The sequence below is a fragment of the Ciconia boyciana genome, chromosome 3 (assembly GCF_034638445.1).
Source record: "Ciconia boyciana chromosome 3, ASM3463844v1, whole genome shotgun sequence".
Lineage (NCBI taxonomy): Eukaryota > Metazoa > Chordata > Aves > Ciconiiformes > Ciconiidae > Ciconia > Ciconia boyciana.
This window is the reverse complement of record NC_132936.1, coordinates 72,085,954-72,106,699: the sequence shown is the minus strand read 5'-3', so window position 1 is coordinate 72,106,699 and position 20,746 is coordinate 72,085,954. Positions and strand designations below refer to the sequence as shown.

The 20,746-nt window shown below is 38.0% G+C and overlaps 1 protein-coding gene across 3 annotated transcripts in view; it reads right to left on the bottom strand.

Annotated features, from left to right (window-relative positions):
- Window positions 1–20,746, bottom strand: part of SYNE1 (spectrin repeat containing nuclear envelope protein 1) — a 270,199-nt gene that overhangs the window by 23,569 nt on the left and 225,884 nt on the right. For all 3 annotated transcript variants that reach the window (XM_072856086.1, XM_072856087.1, XM_072856088.1), the window contains 7 exons: window positions 19,156–19,281; window positions 18,233–18,388; window positions 16,097–16,255; window positions 15,419–15,585; window positions 8,161–8,323; window positions 4,203–4,390; window positions 1,816–1,966 (listed from right to left, as the gene is read on the bottom strand). In XM_072856086.1, coding sequence (XP_072712187.1) covers window positions 1,816–1,966; window positions 4,203–4,390; window positions 8,161–8,323; window positions 15,419–15,585; window positions 16,097–16,255; window positions 18,233–18,388; window positions 19,156–19,281 — 1,110 coding nt within the window. The remainder of the gene's footprint in view (window positions 1–1,815; window positions 1,967–4,202; window positions 4,391–8,160; window positions 8,324–15,418; window positions 15,586–16,096; window positions 16,256–18,232; window positions 18,389–19,155; window positions 19,282–20,746) is intronic.

Sequence of the window (20,746 nt, the reverse complement as noted above, 5' to 3'; positions counted from 1 at the left end):
AAAGAACAGCTGTGTATTTGTCTTCCATTTTTTTCAGCTCGGCTACGCAAGAATTCATCTGTTGCGTTCCTTCCTGTAACCTCTTTTCATTTCTGCATCAACTACTGGAGAGGAAGGAGTTTGATTTTGTACAGTGAAGTCAGTGAGAGCCATCTCTGACCTCTGTGCTCAGGAACTGAAAGGTTCTTACATGGTCTGCTGGGCTCTTTTTAGGGTTTTGAGTTTTGTTGTCTTTTTTTTTTTTTTAATTCAACTGCAGATATGGAGGGGGAAATAAAATCAGAAAAAAAAGTCTAGTTAAAGCAGAAACCGGCTTCAGTTAGTATGTATATGTGCCTGACTTTACACTGACTTCACAGTGAAGCTGCTGAATTCTGCTAAATTTCAACACCACAACTTTTGTCGCTTGCATTCCTGCTTTTTGGTAGGTGTAGAAACTAGATGCTCAGAAAAAAAAGAAGGAAAAAAGCAAAAGAACCAAACTGCAGGGAAAGCAGGCTTCTGGAGAGGCTGCTAAACTCTTCCCTTCACAGGTAGTTCCTGCTGTCACTCTGTAGACAGTAAAAATTCCACAAGTCTGCAGGAGAGGGAAGGTCACCATAAAGGCTGAGGTTCAATGAAAGACACTTTGGGCAAAGTCAGATCAGTTGTAAAAATCAAAGACAGCCAAGATATTTTTGGTACTCTTTCTCACACAGAGACTTTCTAAACAAGAGATTTAGATCCTGATCACTGAATAAAGGGACAATGGGAAGGAGGTCTGAGACAGAGTACTTGTGTCCAGGAAGCAAACATTTTTATACTATGGCAACTTACCTCACCATAATGAAGTCTGGCAGCGTTTAACAACAAAACTTGGCCAGTACATTCAGAAATGTGAATATCAATTATAAAACTTGAATCAGCACTTCACAGTTTATGGTTTTGGATTAATTGTTAAACCAAAAAGTATTAACTGGTCATAGACATTGTTTAAAATTCGCATTTCTTCTTCACAGCAAACACTTCACAGCACCTGACTGTTTACAGAATTGCCTAAAACAATTTGTTCTCTTTCTCCAGCATTATTTTTCTCTCTCATCTTGATATACTCCTTGCAAATATGAAACCGAGCAAAAGATTTTCACCTGTGACTAGCCACATGACGTGTGAGTGTGCTGTACAGTACACTCCATTGTAATTATGAGACAAGCCATCCCATTGTAGTAGACACAACGGAGTTATGTAACAAGCTCTTAAGCATTGACTGAAGTGACAGCTTGTCAGTTTTGAAGCATGCACTTAACTTTTAAGTCACGGGGGACACCATGTGGACATGTAACAATACTTGCTCGAACATGAATTTTAGGTATAAGGATCTAAAATGGGGACATTGTACATTGTATGAAACAGGAAAAGAGTTCAGAGGGCTGGTTTCAGAGAGTTACAGAAAGAAGAGGAGGGATAAAAATCAAAGCAAAAGCTAAAACATGCCGCATGCATTTGAAGAGGTACTTGGTGAAGGGAGATTTATGAATGCTCTGGAGCACCTACTGACTGGGCATATTAAAAGGCTGCAGAAATGAAAAAGGTGAGAAATCTAGCTTTGGTGAACAACCAACAAGTGAGAGTGGATTGCTTTATTAGCATTTTCAGTTGCCAACTTCCACTGTTTTTTCATCCTAGAAACCTGCCACTGAAGGCAGCTACAAAATCATCAACTCCACTATATTAATACAGTGTCTCTGCTGAGAGACTTGTGTATGGGAAGGAAGAACACCAGGTGGCTGCTGTAATGTGATCAGTACATATTCAATTTTGACTATTATAAATCACCTCAAATTTCTTCAGTTCTTCCTTAGCAACCGTGTAAAGCACACCAGAGGATCTCGGGAAAGCAGCTGTCCTCTCAGCGAGTTTTAGCCAGTCTTCAAATCTAGAGTAGTCATCCAAAAACTTTTGCCATAGCCGCCACGTCTCTTCAATTCTGCAATAGATAATGGAAAATTAGGGAATGCTCGGACTGAAGGCCAGCTGACCTACAGAACTTTAACTAATCATCTACAACAGCAAACTAGCGATGCACCAGAAAATAACTGGCTTTTAATCTAACTCAGACAGCCAGGCTGATAAACAGACCACAGGGAAGGCTGGCTCATTCCAGACTGAGCTAGAATAAGATGATGGCAATTTTTTTTTTAATGCATCTAATTTTGGAATCTGTATAAAAAGAAAGTTATAAGTATGCAATAGGAGCTCTAAAAATCTGAGCAGATGCTAAATAACTTCTCAAATACTGTCCCAGTGTAGGTACCTAAGCCAGTATTTTAGAGATTAGACACACTACCTTCAACTGCAGATTTTTTTCTTACAGAATGCTAAAGATGTTGCAGCACATATTTTAAAGTTCTCCGTCATTATTCTGCATTGCAAGGGGACACTAATTTTTTTTTTTTTTTCCTTTCACCAACAAGTGGTAAAATGCTATCTCTCAATATACACTGTAAAGATATTTTTATTAAAAAAACCCCAAAACCAAAAACCTTAAAAGTTATTCCAACGTTTAAAAAAAACCAATTTGACTTCAACGGAATATGTAAAAATAGTGGCTGACTCTTGATCCTGAAATCAAATCAGCTTAATATTGAGACTGTAAAATCCCAAGAACTTCAACACCACTTGATTCAAAATTACAAGATCTTTTTTGGGACAGGTTGTATTATAGCAGAACTTTGTTTTTACATTTAGAATACATCTTTCCCAAATCTTAGATATGCAGGTCTGAAAAGGACCTGATCCATTCAAAATTTATGCTTTGTTGATGATATGTTGTTTAACCTGAAGTTTGACATCTGGAAGGTTGCTTTTTAATAGGAATAACTGTTTCTAGTACAATAAAGATCCTAAATACCAATAGTTCAGCTAACTTACTGGTACAAGTCTACTAATAGCATAATGTGTACATTGCAAGAAAGTAAAATAAAGTTCAATGCATTGTTCCACATTAACTTAAAATAATTCTGAATTAATTTGCTGGACACAAAGGCATGAAGAGCCTCTATATTTTCAAGACAGAGTGTGTCAAAGATAGAACTTATAAGCTATATCTTTGGATATATACTACACAAGAATTACCATGGCAATAGTATAAAATTACTTAAAGATAGCAATCTGTGGATATAGAGCAGCACAACTTAAAAGCAAATAATTTTTTGCATAAAATAAAGAAAACCTTTACTAAATACATTAAGAATATCCCACAAAACCAAAGATCATATAAAGTTCAATTCAGCATTTTGAAAAGTCATAAACAGTACCTAGAGTTCTTGATATAACTCTGTAAACATCACAGAAATCAGATTCATAACTTAAAAAGATACAGAAAAGATCTTCATAAATACAAGAGTTCAAACAGTTAAACATGTATTATTACTGGTCAGCACAAAGTATATAGCATTGGCCCAATCTAGCCTACATCATTATGGCTATCAAAATCATCCATGCTATCCTAGATGGGAATAGAAAACAATGAATCTTCTGGACATCATGGGCATGCAGTGTACAGATGGTCTAAGCATGTCCAGTAAACCAGACCACACCCAAGATGCATGGGTGCTACGGCCCACACTTGCTCAGCAAAGTTAAGGTGGGCAGATGAGGAAATCCCAGATGAGCATTCTGTCCTAAAATTCTTGCAAATAAACAAAATCAGACATAAGAGAAACTGTTGAGGAACATTAGGTGCATGAAAACCCTAACACCTGGAATAACATTCCACCCATTCAATAACTAGTTTCCTCATCAGTCTCAGTAGTTCTAGGGTAAACTTAAGTGTTACAACTCTCCATTTTAGGTCATATTTTCTAAATCTCTCGGAGTCACTGCTATTATCTAAGATTTCTCTAGTTTCTCTCTCATCATTTCTATGAAGCATGGGAAATAAGACATCATTCCATCAAAGGGCTTGTAAGCAAAATTTGATAATTGATATCTGTACCTTCTATCAAGGCACATACAAATGCAACCCGAAATTTCTTTTTTTCCCCCACAGCATAACAGCTATTGGCTTTTATTCAGTGTATGATCTTTTTCCGACCCCTACACCCTTTTCTTGAGTACTGCAACCCTATAACATACATCCTACCCTGACCCTATAACATACATCCTATGCTGTATTTGTGCCTGTGAAAGGAAATACTAATTTGTAGTCATTTTAGACTTACTTAAGTCGCCTTTCCATTGACATTGCACAAATGTTCCTCCACCTTCTGTCCAGATTGCGTGTAGCCTGCTGGATAGAGTCACACTCGGCTTCTGTGGCACAAGCATCACAGTCATGAAGAAGCACTTCACACAGATTGAGAACAGATGCCACTCCAGTGCTGTGTTTCTCTATGTCCCTCTGAAGTTCCTGCAGGTGAAGTAATTAATTCTTAAGAGAAATTGCAAAACATGCATAAATACAAATGCATTTCTCTTCTACTTATTAAAAAAAAGAATTAATAAGGTTGCAAACAGGAGAAAACCATCCTATGAATATCTATTAAAGAGACTGATCTGCACAAGTGGTGTTGCAATGTTACCAAGGAGGCCAGGAGAACCTGGCAGCATGCACAGCTCCCCCAGGGACTACGAACACCAAACCTTCACCTGGGACAAACTGCCAGAGCTCTGCATGCTCAGCTGAGCATCCTTCACATACATTTAATCAACATCACAAATAAATGGTGGAATTATTCCCAGCCCTTTCCCATTATCACAGATAACGTAAAGCAGAAGTTAGTAAGAGAAGTGTGACAAGAAAATATGTTGTTATCTACTGTGAGGGTTTGGTGGAGGTACCCTTCGTGAACCTACTCTTCCCCAGGGGAGCTAGCTGCATAGTGGCATGTTTGACATGGAGATTGACAGCAGTACGTGTTGAACAGTGCATCTCTAGTAGGAGACTTTTCTTCCTTCAACTTTCCAATTCTATAGCATTTTCATTGGAAATGGAAAAGGAAAATTCAGGACAGCTAAAGAAAATGCACTTACACTGTCTTAGCACTTATTATATGTGATCAGTATTATTTCTCCTGTCAGTTTCTTGGTTGCAATGGCTTGTTCTACACTGATGATAATGTTTCATCTTGAAGCAATGTTTCAGTTTCAGTTTTGAACTACAGGTTCAAGTTAAGACAAGCCACAAAAGTAACTGGCTATTGCTGTTGGATCAGTGCAAGGAAAAGAAACCCTGCTTGACTTCTGCCTACATTTGCAATGAATCATCAGAATATTAGACGGAAAAATCAGGATGGACAGTAACAAAGCCAAGACAACATAATTCCAATAGTGACAAAGAAGTGTTAATGTGACTACACCAAAAAGTGATATATTGCATCTAGAATACTGTATTAACTTCTGATTCAGATGAAGAAAAGGACTATTAGGACAAATAGAGATGTGGAAGTTTATTTAGGAGAACAAGAACTTGGCAGCTTGAGGATGAGTAGAGATAAACTGCTCTTTATAATTTTGCTAGTGAAGTAAACCGTAACATGCAAAGGGAAATACAGTGCCAACATATTGTGTCTACATACATTTACGGTCTAACTAGAGGAACTTTTCTTAGAACTAGCAATATGATGTTCTGAAAATGCCTTCCGGCAGGAAATGAGACCTAAACGTAGAATCTAAAAACCTCAGCAGATTTGGTCAACTTGTATCAACCATCTGATTTGGTTGTTTGTGATAACTGGGGTTGGACTCAATGAAGTAATTTATTTCCTCTTATCATCTATGAAACAGAAGGCTATTTTGTGAACATCTACAGGAGACCATCAAGTGGAAAATCACAATGTTTTCTTCCTTGGCGCCGGTCCTTTCACTTTCACTTGCCTGGAAAATACTCTTTCATTGTGATGTCCAAGTGCTTATTCTTCTTTCTACCCATCCCAAAATGTTGTATAAGGGTGGATACTATAAACAGATGCAATACTCTATGAAACACATACTCCAGACAGCTACGAGACTTGAGGTTAAACAAGTTCAGGTAATACAATCTCCTCTCTGCTGTTTTGGAGTAGAGCAGTAGTGAGAACTGCCAAGTTGGTGGTCCCGAGGATTCCTAGGGATTAAACTTTTTTATTCACCTACAGAACCTTTCTACAAGTGGTATCTACACTGTTTTGTCTCCATAGCCTTATATTTCTTTCCCAGATTTTAAAATTTTCTATGTTTACTGGAGAACATTTAGCCTTTGGGTTAGTTCACAAAGGAGCATCACTTTTATGCACTGCTGTCACCCACATATAGCTTTTTTTTCCTTTATCAACCCAAAAGCAAACACCATTTTTTCCACATTTCAAGTGGTAGCACACTGAGAAAGTAAAACAAGTAATCCTTGCAATGCAGTTTGCGACCCTAGGAAAACACTGCAGTGAAGTTACCCTACCTTCCCCAGGATATCCAGCTTCAATTGTATCTTTAATTTCACTACAGAGACCAGCAATCTGCAAAGCTGATTCTTGGCTGAAGTAAATGCTGAGAAGTAGATAATAGAATTGCAGAAATGGGATTTGGCCCTCCTCTTTCACAGAACAGTATTTTTAACGTAATTTTTTATATGAACAATTGGTAGCAGTACGAGCAGGGAAGATAACATGACCTCAGTGGAAGATCAAAGATGGAAAAGAACAGAAGATCACTAATGGAAAAGAAAGAGGGATGAAATACTTGAGAAGATGGCCAATGTACGGGCCTTCTGAGATGCGGTGGATAATGGTATAGCCTCCAACTAATAAAAATACTGGTTGCCATATATTGAAGGTGGGTGGGGTTTTAAAATTTTTATTATAACCATGGCTTGCAGAGTTATCAACTCAAACCATCATCAAGTTTCCAAACATGGCATCCTCCCAGGATAAGATTCACCCCTATTCCTCCCCTTTGGATTTCAAATTAAACGACTCACACTTCTACAGAATATCACTGCATGCTGTCACTGCGTGGGGATCACCACAAGCAAACAGCAGAACGCAGGGATACACGAGTCTCTGTGCCCAGAATAAGTCCCATAAGACGTGGTTGTAACAAACCGTGGAACGTCTACATAGGGATGCTAGTAAAAAATCTCAAGTATCTACTTTGTTGATAGCAATGTTTAGCCCTGCCCAGCACTTTATTTTCTCAGAAACACCACCCATTAGTGATGCTTGTGTGTTATAAATTATTATCCCTATGTAAATTACATATAGAATATTAATAAGCAATTCTGCACAGCCATGTAGCAAATCAGTTGGGGAGCTGGCAAAAACCCTGAGGGGGTTCTTGGGTCCCAGTCCCACGCTCAGCTTAAAAGAGCAAAATGCTAGTTTGTACACTTCATAAATTAATTATCCCCAAAACATTCTGGGACTCCTCTTCCCATTTTTTTTCCTTCTCTGGAGAAAGAACTCAGGAGAGCACCTAACTCATCTCCAGTGAGGCACAAGAAAGGTATTTTTGCCAATAAATAACCACGTGGAACACAACAGAACAACAGTCCCCCCCAGCAATGTTCTTCTAGGTAAAACTGCACTGGGCAGTGAAGTGGAACAGGAAAGAGAAAGTATAGTAAATCTTCTTAGGAGTAACATTAGTTTTAATGCCAAAAACTGGTTGGCCTTACATTTTTATGCCTGCTCCAGTGTTGACTAATTTATTCAAGCACTGCATAAAGGCTTTGTGTGCTATAAACCAACCAATTTTAACTTCACACATATAGCTCATGCATCTTTGCGTGCAAAGTGATTCTCAAACAAGCTGCAAAATAAAACTGAGTTAGAAAGGTTGCTAAAAAACAGTCATTTTCAAGCGTGTGCAAAATTTGTAAGGTCTAATACGTGTCAGTTTTGCCTCTGGGAACAGACAATTCAAACAAAACCCACAAACCCCAAAGGAAAAACAATTGCAATAACTCGTTCAGGTTACAACTCTTGGTGCCTTACCTTTCTCGGAAAGATCAATCAGTTCCTGGTGGATTCGATGTCAAAGCCAGCAGAAGGCTCTATAAGTGACACAGTAAGTACCACTTGCCTTGATATTTAAACACTTCTTTGCCTCATGCCCTCTCAGCATTGAGCTGGGTATGGGCAGCCCAAGGACACTCTACTTTGGTTCTCCCCATGTCATCGTGCACCTGATAAGTGTGTTGTATTTTACCTGCTGTTCATTTAGCTTCCTTTGTATCTCCTCAGAGTCACAAGTTTCATAGACGATAGGTTTGGACAGTTCTGACTCAATGTGGGCAAGCCAAGATCTCAGGCTACTCATGTTTTTATCCAGCTGCTGTACCGCGATGAGGGTCTCCTTCAACTTCTTTACCCTGTAAAGAAAAATAAACGGCAGCATAAGTACACCCTGAAGGAAAATTTCCACAGCATGTGTATCAGGGAGTTTTCAGAGAAACTTAACTTAGATGGAAAGTTCTGTTCTGAAGTCTTCCTTTATTATGTAACAGAAGTATATTATATGTGCAAACAGTCCTGCATTCACAGGTTCCGGTTAAGAAAAATTAAGAGCTTACTAATGCCAGACAACATTTTCAAAGCTTCTGGATCTTTATCAGTTGAGTTAAATGTTTGTTAAGAAAGGAAAACTTTTTTTTTTAATGAATTCACACACACAAAAACCCCAAAACATTCTAAGTAATTTAGTTGTGTATTTGACCAACAGTTGACAACAGTTCTTCTAAAACTACAAATAACTTATTCCAGTACTGGTGGTGGAGTGCACTGAGTGAACAGGCCTTTTCACCCCGGTGATTTCTAAACATTGACCTACAAATCATAGAATGGTTTGGGTTGGAAGGGACCTTTACAGGTCATCTAGTCCAACCCCCTTGCAATGAGCAGGGACATCTTCAACTAGATCAGATTGCTCAGAGCCCCATCCAACCTGACCTTGAATGTTTCCACGGATGGGGCATCTACCACCTCTCTGGGCAACCTGTTCCAGTGTGAAGACTTGTCCTTGAATAAATAAGTTTTACAGTGAGAAATCCAGCTCAGAACTTAGTGAAAATTCCTGAATCCCAAGGGCTGCTTAAGTTGTTCTTGGTCTTAACAGACTATAGATTTAAACAGATGAAATTGGAATGTAACTGCATGGCGATTTCTAAGTAGTATTTTTCTTGAGACCCTGCAACAGTAATGGCCAGGAAAAACTAAATAGTGGGGTTTTTTTTAGTCAAAGGAACAATAAGCTTAGAGAGTGAGGAAAATTTGACTAAATCTTCATCCTATCTCAATATTTTTTCCTTCAGATGGTTTCAACTGCAAAAAAGTCTGTCAGTAATTCCCTCCTTCCTATCCCCATGTTACATAACATACATTAGTGGATTCTGAAATTGTTCTAAGCTTTCTTTTTTTTTTTCTGTTTATGTAGTACCACAAACAATTTTAAGTAACATTCCCTTTTATGCTTCTATTGCTCTTCCACTTAAGTGTTTCAATATCAGAAAGCTTTAAGAGATGAGTGCAGCTGGGAATGGACTGACTAAATCGGGTTGAAAAATACAAGATTGCCAGATTTGTCAAACAAACAAAATGCCACCTGACTATCCTATAATTCAAACAGAGCAATTCACATTTTTTCCATAATACTAACCAGCAAATTTATCAAGTGTTTCCATATTTACAGCAGTAGCTGCAGCTGACCATTAAGAGTCTAATATGGGCATCCTTTTCTTACCAAAGATAAATGCAGAGATTTTAACATCAACTTAAAAAACTTAAAAGTTAAATCTTTCAATTTTTTTGTCTCTTTCTAGCCCTCTCTTTAGATCACAGATGGTCAAACTGTGGCTCTTTAGCACCAAGCACACTTCAGAACAGTTCGAATGCATCTTCCTTGCCAGAGTCTCCATGACCAACAGCTGCAGGGTTGTGGTCTGAAAAAAAAATCTTGGTAATTGGTAAAAATATGGCTAATCTGAAAATCTGGCTACGAAGGGACTGAAGTCAACACAATGGTGCTGAAAGACTACCCCAGTCCCCATCATCAGGTTATCCAGAAACACAGCTATGTGTTTTTAGACTTGGAGAGATACTAGGAGAACAACCAATGTCTGGGGACACCATCTTCTCATCACCTATGGTTGTACACACAGTGCTCTGCGGGTTTGGACCGCTTGCTTATAGGGTGAGCAAGAAAGTTGGTTACCACTCTTCTGGAACTCACATACAGCTTTTCAGTCTCTGATATGATTAAGAGGAGTGAAATCCTGATCATTTTGTGCTTAGATTTTCAAGGCTGGATGCCACTGATCCTTTGCAGGCATGCTGGAGTGGGAAAGGGAAAAATGAGTTATGTCATCCCTGTGTAGAAGCAATGACACTCTATCATTTGCAATCCCAAGCCGTGGACCAGGCTTTTCTTGTTCACAATTGTATAGTACCCTAACCTCTGTGCCGGATTTTATTTACATTTTGCCTGCAACATCTGATAAAGGGTCATTTAGAAAGTGCCCTCTTTGTCTCAGGCAGACTGCATGGGAATACATCCCTGCCAGAGCAAAACACAACCCTGGCCCAAATAGAGCTATTTGCAGTCACATGACCTAAGTTACTCAAGAGAGAAAAAGAAAAAAAAGTGCGACATACTAAAAGAACACTCCAACCAAACCCAAAACCTACTGCTAAATCTGCCCTCCCGCCAAACTGTTGCAATTCCCTGCACCTAAATTCCAACGGTTAAAAAAAAAAAAAACAAACCCAAAAAAAACCAAAAAGAAAAGGACAACTCTATTCCTTCCCCTTGCTACATTTACTGTTAACACTGTTCTTTTTTTGTACTGAGTCTAACATAACAGGTTCCTTGCCCATGGTACAAATAGAAGCAAATAACAAGTGCTTCTTGGAGTATGCTGGGCTTACTTTTTTTGACTGAACTGCAATACAGTGTTGTGCCTCTAGCTACTCTGAAAACATATCTGTGAACAAATAATAGGTGTAATCCATCATGTCTAAGAGATTTCCTTCTGAATTTTAGCAGGCAAGACGCCTATGCTCTTTATCTCACTGAATACTGTGCCTGTGTACAAATAATTACATGTGTGTGCAACAAAAATATATCTCTCTTAAAAATGTAACAGCTCAAAATCCTATCTTTCCATGATAATGGCAGGGCCTGAAAGCTAACGAAACTAAAAACTTTGCTTAGAGACAAAGGTCAAATTATAAACCATTCAAGTATGTGGGATCCCTAGCCAACTGTAATTTTGACCTTTTGAAATTTCATTTACAAAATTATGTTTAAACAGTTAATTATTCCAATAATCATCTCATGCTTTTGTTGCAGCACTATGCATGTTACTGCAAGAGACTTGAGAGAACTGCTCTCCTTGATAATGAAGATTCTGCATTGAAATCAAATGGTTGGACCCATGACGTGGTGGTTTTAAAGGTTCGTTTTTTATATAAAACACACACACACACATCAGTCTTGCTACATTTACAAATAGTTAAGATTCTCAGAAAGGAAAATACTGCAGAATTCAACTGTTTGTTTTTATGGTTCACTGACGAAAACTCATCTGAAAATTTGAATGGGCTTATGATGCTTACGTTTCTGTGTTCCAATTACTGTACCTCGGTTTCCCCAGGAAAGTAATAACTTTAAAATGTCTATTTTACATTAAGAAAAGACAGTGGGAGAACAACTTGGAGATGAAATTATGCACAATACCTTTAATTCAACTAGTCCTAAATTAGACAGCCTTAGATCCCACTTAAACCTAAACAGGAACAACCCTGTAAATACATAACGATGCATCATATAGAACTCATAGCAACTGTGTTAGTCATTTAGACAGCTGGTTACTAATATTAAACTTTAAAAGCAACATGAAAAAAGTCAGTAAGAGCATGTTAGCTAAGTCTGTACAAAGCCAGTAGAAAGCAGAAAAGTTTTTTTTGGAAAAATTTACTTGGAACTAGAGACAAAGTTTCAAGAAACACTTACTCTATGAAATAGTGAAAAATATTACATTATTAAAATCAGGTTTTAAAAAATCAGTTTAAAAATAATCTGTTTGAGATTAAAAAAGGATTTATTGTCGAAAGTACAGTATTACTGCATACCAGGACACTAGTACCGCCAGTTATATTTGCTCTTCAGATCAGTTTCCCCTTTCAAAGAGTAAATTTCTAGAACTGAACAGCAGCAGCAAAACTTCTAGTAAAGATACAGTGAAGAGGGAGAAAGAGAAGCTGAATCAAAAATCCAAGATTATGTAGGCTGAGTTCAAGTATTACATGCAGTTACAAAACAGTCATTAATATGTACAGGACAGACCAGCTTTGATAAAGTTAAGTCTGAAACACTTTCTTTACAGCCTCTCCTTCTCTCCCTTTCACTTGTAGCCATGCCCCTTTGATGACACAAACAGTGAGCAGACAAATACAAAGTCTGCTTTCTCTCATGTGTGTACATGCTCTTGTCTTTAAAAACATCAGTAAAACCAGCCTACAGTTTCTTTCAGACAGCTAAGAGATTTAACTAGTTCTAGGTCTGCATCAGTAACAAAAAATTATTCTGGGATCCAAAAGTACTAGCTGTAAAACAAAGTATGCTGCTATCACTGTCAAGTATTTTTAAACTGAGCAGAAAACAGTAATTTCTAGCTACGGTAGTGATTTCTACATATCAATATTTCAATTAGTTTCCCAGCAAGCCAAGACTTCAGAAAGAACCGTATCAATCAAAAGCAAACAAAAATAGCTGCCTGCCTTGTGATATCACAGTTACAGTCTGGGAGATCTGAATCCACACTGCCGTCCTCCGCCATCCTCACAGCATGCAAGTCCTCTGCCACCACCATGAAATTTTCCAGCATTGAAAAGAAGAACTTCCACTCCAAAAGCCTGCAAACACTGTGCTTTGGGCGGGGGAAGGAAAGGGGACACACTTCTCTTTGTTGCTGAGTACTGTACAGAAAATGTTGCACGCCAAACAAATGTTAGCAGCCGTTGCTTGATAACATGAGACCGAATGGTGACAAGTGGTCATGTTTCTAAATAAAACTTGCATTCATCAACATGTGTCAGACTTGATCTCCAGGAATGTGGACCATGAGTGCTAGGGGAAGGGATGAAAAAGACATATAACAAAGCCTTCTTTGCAAAGCCTGAGCAGTTGCAGCAACTGCACTGCTTCCTGGCTGTGAACATCTGTAACATTTTTTGCACTGGGCTGACATATCAGAAAAATTCATCTGAAAGGATGAAAATGTTCTCGAAGGACAGACACAGAAGTGTCTGATGTAGAGACACAGCTACCTTTCTGTAGCTGTCTCTTCTGCAGTTACAGACCTCCTCAGAATGGAGAGGCAATTAAAAAACGTGGGTTAGGAAACAGAATGTGAGAAAGAAAGATGCTTTTAGAGGTCAATGGAGAAGTTCCACCGCACTGCATAAAATCAACAGGTAAGATTCAGACTGGATGCGTATTACCATACTATATCACTAAAGCATTTTCACAGAGCACTTTCTATTTGTTCACAGCTGTAGGAAACAAACCACTAAGAAAAATGCTCCAGGCAAGGGATGACTGTAGCTTTGCAGAAAAGCACGCAGGCTCTAACAATATATTAATGCTGTCAGGGATCCAGAATATGAAAAGATGTGTTTTATTCTCAACACCAGAACAATTAATCTGCATTTATAAGCTGAGTGCAGCCAAAATTGTGTTATGTGATACATTCCAAACTCCAAAATATCATAACAGAAACACACCCCAATATATAACAACATATTCTAAAGAGCCTCTGGAGCCTTCTAAAAGTTATCTTGGGGGATGCGAACCCTTTTGTCCCGTGGGAATTAGACAGAAATACAAGTACTTCGTGCATACGTTAATCAACAACTTGGGCTTTAACTGCTATCCGCCCAGGCTACAGCTGAACTAGCAAAATTTCCACAACCTATCATCAAACCTCTCCACCATTTACTTCCCAACTTCAGCAATGCAACGTTCAAGCTTTGCTGAGTTTTTTTGCACTTCAGTAAGCACTGGAATGGAAAGGGTTATATGTTTAATTGCATAGAATAGTGCTGAGTACGCTAGTTGAGAAGGCTAAGTTGAAATGATCTGGAAATAAAAGTAAACAAATATTTTACATACATTAGTTTAGAACTAGGACTTGACACCCTGCTTCATGATAACAGAGTGACAAAGATTAGGTGTATAATATTGTAGTTTATCTCTCCCCACCCCAAGAATGATACAGAATCCTGAACAGGACAGAAACCTGTCCCTATAGAGGGCACTAACCTCTAATACTGAATAGACAACACAGATCTTTTAGACATGTGTTATGCAGTTTCTGAATGCAATCACTTTTCACTAGAAACTTCCTGAACGTATTATTTGAACATTTGTCTGAGTAGGTGCTTCAAAAGACAAACACAAAAATACAGCAAATATACTTTATGTTCAACAACCGGTGATGTATCACATCCTCTGAAACCAGCAGGCTCCTCGACCGTAATGCACCGCTTCCTGACTTAATTGTTCTGTAAGAAATATACAGTGTTCAATCCTTTAAAATGAACCACTATAAAAGGAGCTGGAGCCACCAGAATGCTTCTGCTTACATAAAATTTACTGCTCCCATGTTTACAGATTTCAGAGCAGGAATGCAGTAAAACCATATGAAAAAAGACGATGAAACTAAACAAAACCTTTTGCTGCTAACATGACTAAAGCATTACTAATTCATTTGTCCTTATGTCACAGAAGTGTAAAATATAAAGTACATGTACATTTTATGAAGTGCAAAACTGTGACAAAATTATTGTTGGTAATGGGAGGGAGGCTGTAGCATGGCTCAACAGAAAGTACTGAAACAAATATACTGGTTTCTTCACATATCAAACAACAATCCTGTATTTCTTTAAGTTCTGAAAATTGGTGTTATATTTTTGATCTTGAGTAAAAAGAACCTTTAAGCCCAACGTGCATACATCTAACCTGAAGTTACTCTTCTCCATCAGTGAAAAAATAATCAGGCAGAAAAACTAAGACTTAGTTTTGGAACTACTCTTCTCAAAATCCAAAACTACAAATGCACTGTTTCGCTTCCCCTGCCAAGAATTTTTTAGAAAAACTACATTTGCACCCAGTTTTAAGCACTCATCTGAAGTAAGATGGTACTGGAGCAAGGCTCACTAAATCTGACTGCAACCAATCCCCTGTTGTTCTAGCAGATAATGTTTTGGATTGACTCTTCTTGAAGAAATTATGTCAGATACTATAAAGTAAAACAGGAAGGTGACTTTCACATAAATGTGTTGATGGTTAGGAATAACCTCATTTCACAGTTAATGATGAACAGGCAGACAATAAAAAGATTTTAAATCCATTACATCCAGCATATTAATCTGACCCACATAGCTTCAAAACTAAACAACTGTTTTACCTGGCTGCAATAAGATCTAGAAGATGTTGCCACCTGTCATTGATCTTGCCAAGTTTGTACTCAATCTCTGATGCCTTACTCTCATGGCTGGCTTTAGCAAGTCGCTCTCCCATTTGCTGGAGCTGGATTTTGTTCTTCTGGGCTACAGCAATTTCCTCTTGATAATCCTGGATAGTAAAGAGCAATCAGAAGTCAAGGTACTTATTCTGAATGCACTCTGCTTTACACTACTAAAGGAATCATACAAAAATACAAGTGAATGTTGTTTTTTTGGTGATTGGTACAGTAGAGAGACAACCTCTTAAATATTAGATGTATAACCACGAACAGCTTTATCAAAAGAATGAAAAAACCCCCAAAACAAAACACAACGCCTTCTATAAATATATCTGCTGTAGTTAAACTCGTTACAGGCAATTCTATTTGGACATTTAGTAAAGCATTCAGATGCCTTTGACTTTGCATTCACTTAATTTTCTGGTGTCCTGCGAGGTCCTACCTCAAGACAGACAGGAAAATGCTGCATAGAGAAGAACACAAACACACAGTCTTACTGGAACTTATAAATATCAGTGTAAGGTAAAACCTCCATTTCAGCTAATTCAGTATCCTCTTTGCCACACAAAACAAGTAAGCAATTAAAGAACAGTATGTAAGTGTACACGCACTGCACAATACCTTTTTAAGTTTCTCAATCATTTCTTCTATGAGGATGTCGCCATTTTGAGAAACCTTACTTTCCATTTGTGTCAGCCACTCACAGAGCTCCTTGTTCTTCTCACCGAAGACAGCCCACTCATTCAGTCTCTCACTAACTTGTTGTCGACGTAAGGAGACCTTAAAACAGTGGTAGAGAGTAAATAAAAACAAAATAGTAATTGCATTTAAGAGATGCTTGAAACACTTTGTGCCTTAATGTGAACTCCTCTGGCCCTGCAAAAATGTTCCAGCCACTTATTTGCCATTAAAATAAACTGGAGTTGTACTGCAAAAACTTCATGTGACTCTCTGTGAGTTTAGAGGTAAGTGTTAATCTCAGGTTTCCTGTTAGCTACATCCTATGCATAGAGAGAGGCATCCAAGCGTTACACTCAGTAGCCTGTCAATATCTTGTTTTACAATGTCTCTAACCCAAAGGTTTCATTAGAAGATGAAAAATAAATTTTCTTACAATTTTTGCTCACTTATAAAACATTATAAAGTATAACATAACGTTATTTTTAGTCTAAGAGATTAAATAAAAAAGGAAGATACAAAATGCTTGACCAAAGCAAAAAAATAGATATATACTATATAGGTCAAACTCCAAATGACTGTGTAATTTGTGCATGAGCATGAATTGTAAGTACAAAGCTAAATCAAAGATACACTGTATTTTGCATAAGCAATTTTCTATTTGAGCCCCAATACACTCATTTCAGAGATGACTATTTCTCCTGAATGGGCATGACACCTTGAGACATTCCAAAAGACTGAGGTGTGCCCTGACAGGAAAGAATAGGCATAAAACACCAAACAGGCAAATGCTGTGGATAATACAGGAGGAAGGAAAACATTGCTATGTTTAAGAAATTGCTCTAGCAGTGGTACCATCTCAGACTATGAATAGTAATAGATAAAGGTGGACACTGAATTCAAAATAGCAGCAGAGGGTGAGCAGCAGTCTTCTCTCCAGTTTCAGACATTTGTACAACTACTTACTTCCTCCCCATTGTAATCTGTGTTGTTTCTGACTTTATATCAGCATTTCAGCTGAGAAGATGAAGACTGTAACTGCTCTTTCATAAACAAAAGTGATGTGTTCTTTAACTACCATGTTAGGTTTAACAGGGGCATACACATGATCTCACATTTCCTTTTTGCAGTTCTTAACTTGATGGCAGCTTTCCAGAAATAAGCAACGGTTGAACAAAGTGTTGCACTAGGTTACATCCTGAAACATTCAGTACACACAAAACTAAGATAAAACTTCTTTACTTGGCTCCCTCCTTTACCATAAACATACATGCAGTGACTACACCGTAGTTCAGATGTATCTATATTGGCTCATTCAAATGCAACTAACTCATAATAAGTTCTGTGCTGTTAACTGTGAAGCATTTTTCCTACTTTGGGGGTGGTTTTGAAGCTTTCACAGGTACCTTACATGAGGTAACTATTTCAAAGTTATCCCTGGTATGTCTGGACTGCAAACAGAAATTTCTACTGAAAAACAGAAATAACACTAGGATAATCTGAAAAGCTGGGTGAGGGAGACTCCACTACCTGGATTTCTAAGTGCAAAATGGAGGCAAGAAACACACTAACAGCATGATGCACCTGAAAAATCAAACAATACTCCTCAGCTCATTTTGCAGCCAAGCAAGTCGCCCTGAGACTAAGAGAAATACAGACACCAATGTCTGAAGAAGCAGAAGCTATCAGCAGAACTGAAGGTACAATACAGTAATGTTGAGTGGAGAGGGGACATCCTTTCTGAGCACAGCTCCTCCATCAAAGCACAGTGAACTATATTACTTCTGTGTTTTCCCCAGCCAGCCATGCCACAGTCCCACAGCGTGACTCTTTTGTTGGTTTTTCAAGGCTGCTTAAATATGACCTCGCAGCCATGACAAAGTTCAAGAGATCTAGAAATGCTAGCAGTAACTAAAGGAAGCATTTCAACGGATGTTTTCCCTGATTCAGCAAGAGTTCAGTTTTGAATCTGAGTGTGCCTGCATGCATCTTTTCTAAAAGCTGCCACTTGCATTCAGTTTTTCTCCCAACACTTTTGTAGCCTTGCATACTCATATCAGTGCTCAGTACTATACTTGCCTGGTGGCACAGCTCCTCCCACTGTCTGTGTAGAAGCTCTATGCGCTCACTGAGGATTGAGATATCATCTGCACTGATATATACAGACAGGGTCTCCTTCAGCAGAGAAAGGTGTGCAAGGTCATCTGTCCATCCTTCAACAGCATTCTCTAACTCCTTAAAAGAAGCGCACAAGGAAAAAGGACCAGTTTGCTAACAAATAAAAATTTGAATGTATTGATGAAGCACGAAGACAAGCATTGTTATCCCACTGAATTAAAGTCATATCTAAGCAGACCCACCATTTCAAGTGGAATGTTTCAGCCCCGTTTAAAAGAAAACAACAACCCCATACGTACCAATATTTTCAGAGTTATGAGAGAGGTAACTCCCCAACAGAGAATGACACATCAGCCTTGTAAAAAGTAGTCACAAACTAATATACTACTCAAATCTCCCTAAAGTTCAAAGGTATTTGAGAATTTAAAGTATTGGTTTGGACTTCTCTGTATTGAAAATATTTTCAAGTTGTAATCCATTTTTAAACTGCAAAGAATATAGCATAAAAGTGTTATCTAAGATCCCCCACAGTAATCTCACCTCAAATAAAAACCACTAAACCAACATTTTAGATACCATAAGTTTAAATTTGAAGTTAGAATTTCTATAATAAAAACACACCAGTATTTAGCGCTTCTACAGTACTTTTCAGACCCTGTTCTGATCTCACTTTGATCAGATCCATATTTACCCTGCAGGATTTGCATTATAGTGAGATCACTCGGGTATTATGCTGTCCAAATGTTACATGGATAGTTTCTTGTCACAAGGATGGCTGACTGGTTTGCACAGTCAGTAATGGGAAGCCTGTTAACAATGGAAGAGGTTACTGCACAAAGGAAGGCAAAAATGAGACAACAGTCAACAGAGAACAAGTGCTTTACCTTGCAACGAATCTGCTCTGCATGCAACTCATCATGGTGTTCTGGCAAAGGCTGAGAAAGCTGTTTTTTGAATGATCTTAGCTTCTCCAGGGAGTCTCCTATGCCCTTTTCAGACTTTTCCCAGTCCTGAAGGCAGAATGTTTATTAGACTTCAGTTCAGATCTGGATTATATTTATGTCAGTTGATTTACCTAACTAACCACTAAACAGTGAAAACTTTTTCGTAATGATAACATGCCCTGAAATCCCCCTCTAAATAATACTCATAGTCTCAGAGCTTGAGTCATGTGTACAGGTCTCTGCTAGTAGAAATACACAAGCCAAAGCCTCCTGTTATTACAATGTTGTCTAGATCCAACTCCATCCTTTCAGAAAAGCCTCTCCCTGCCAAAATTATTTTTCACTTCCTTTCTTGAATGCCTGTATTAAACACACCACTGTTCTTTGACAAAAGCTCCAAACAGGTGCATTAATATCCAGAAAAAAAAAAAGTGGTTGGGGATACTGCAAATTCAGGTCAGATTGAAGTACCTGCAGTATCTCCTATAAATTATGATTCTAGCAGCTACACCCAGCTTTAGTGTTTGTATCCTTTCCAAAATTTGAATTGTGTCCAATGTAATGAAACCATACTAATCATCATGTGACAGTATGGTTTTACCTGCCTCACCTGCTTGTTAAAGCCTATTAAAAAGGTATTCACAGACAGAAAGATCTCTAATAAGCCAGTCAATGCATAAAGAATGCCAGTTGTGTGATACCTGAAAATATGGACCTTGTTTCTCTTAGTCTTCTGTATCAAGATATTCTCCTTCTACCACTGCGTTTGTATTTCTCTCCCTCCATTTTTTCTAATCGATGCCAGTATTTCATTATCATCTTCAGGATGGAGAATTACAAACAACAGGTCTTGCAAAAACCCCCTCTCTTTAGTGTCTTCTTTCTTCTCTCCTTAGTAAGTAATATGACCTTACATGACAATAGTCTGTGATGTTCTTAATGCAACACATAATCTTCTAGAATATACACTTGTGCTTCCCATTTGGTCAGAAGACCACTAAAAAACCATGTATTTAAGACCAAGATAGCATAATGTAATGAAGGCTTGATATCTATGAGATGATTTATGCAATTTGCATGGTAATTTCCCTACTTCCTCACCTTCAAGCATTAAGTTCCATATTTTCATTGAGACAAAATACCACAGAACCTTTAGTCTCCCTAGATAACAGCTTTCATGACTAAAATTTTCTGACATAATTCCCCCACTAGAAGCTGAGCTACGAGGAACAAGGCTTGAAAGAGGAAGAAAAAATTAGTTATCTGAACTTTTCCAAAATAATATTTCATTTTCTCACACTGCTTTGCTTCTTGCTATTTACAAACAATACTAAAGTATCTGCAATTCTGTAATTCTATTAGACCTCTGAAACTATTCTGAAAGTTTACACTTGCCCTATTCTTTTAATTCTTTAAACTCTACACTTGCCCTATTCTTTTACTACACACAAGTCCAGTTTTCATTATCCTCCCTAGAATGACTAAAAGGGAAAAACAAACAGACCAAATTTAAATTCCTGCCTATCACCTT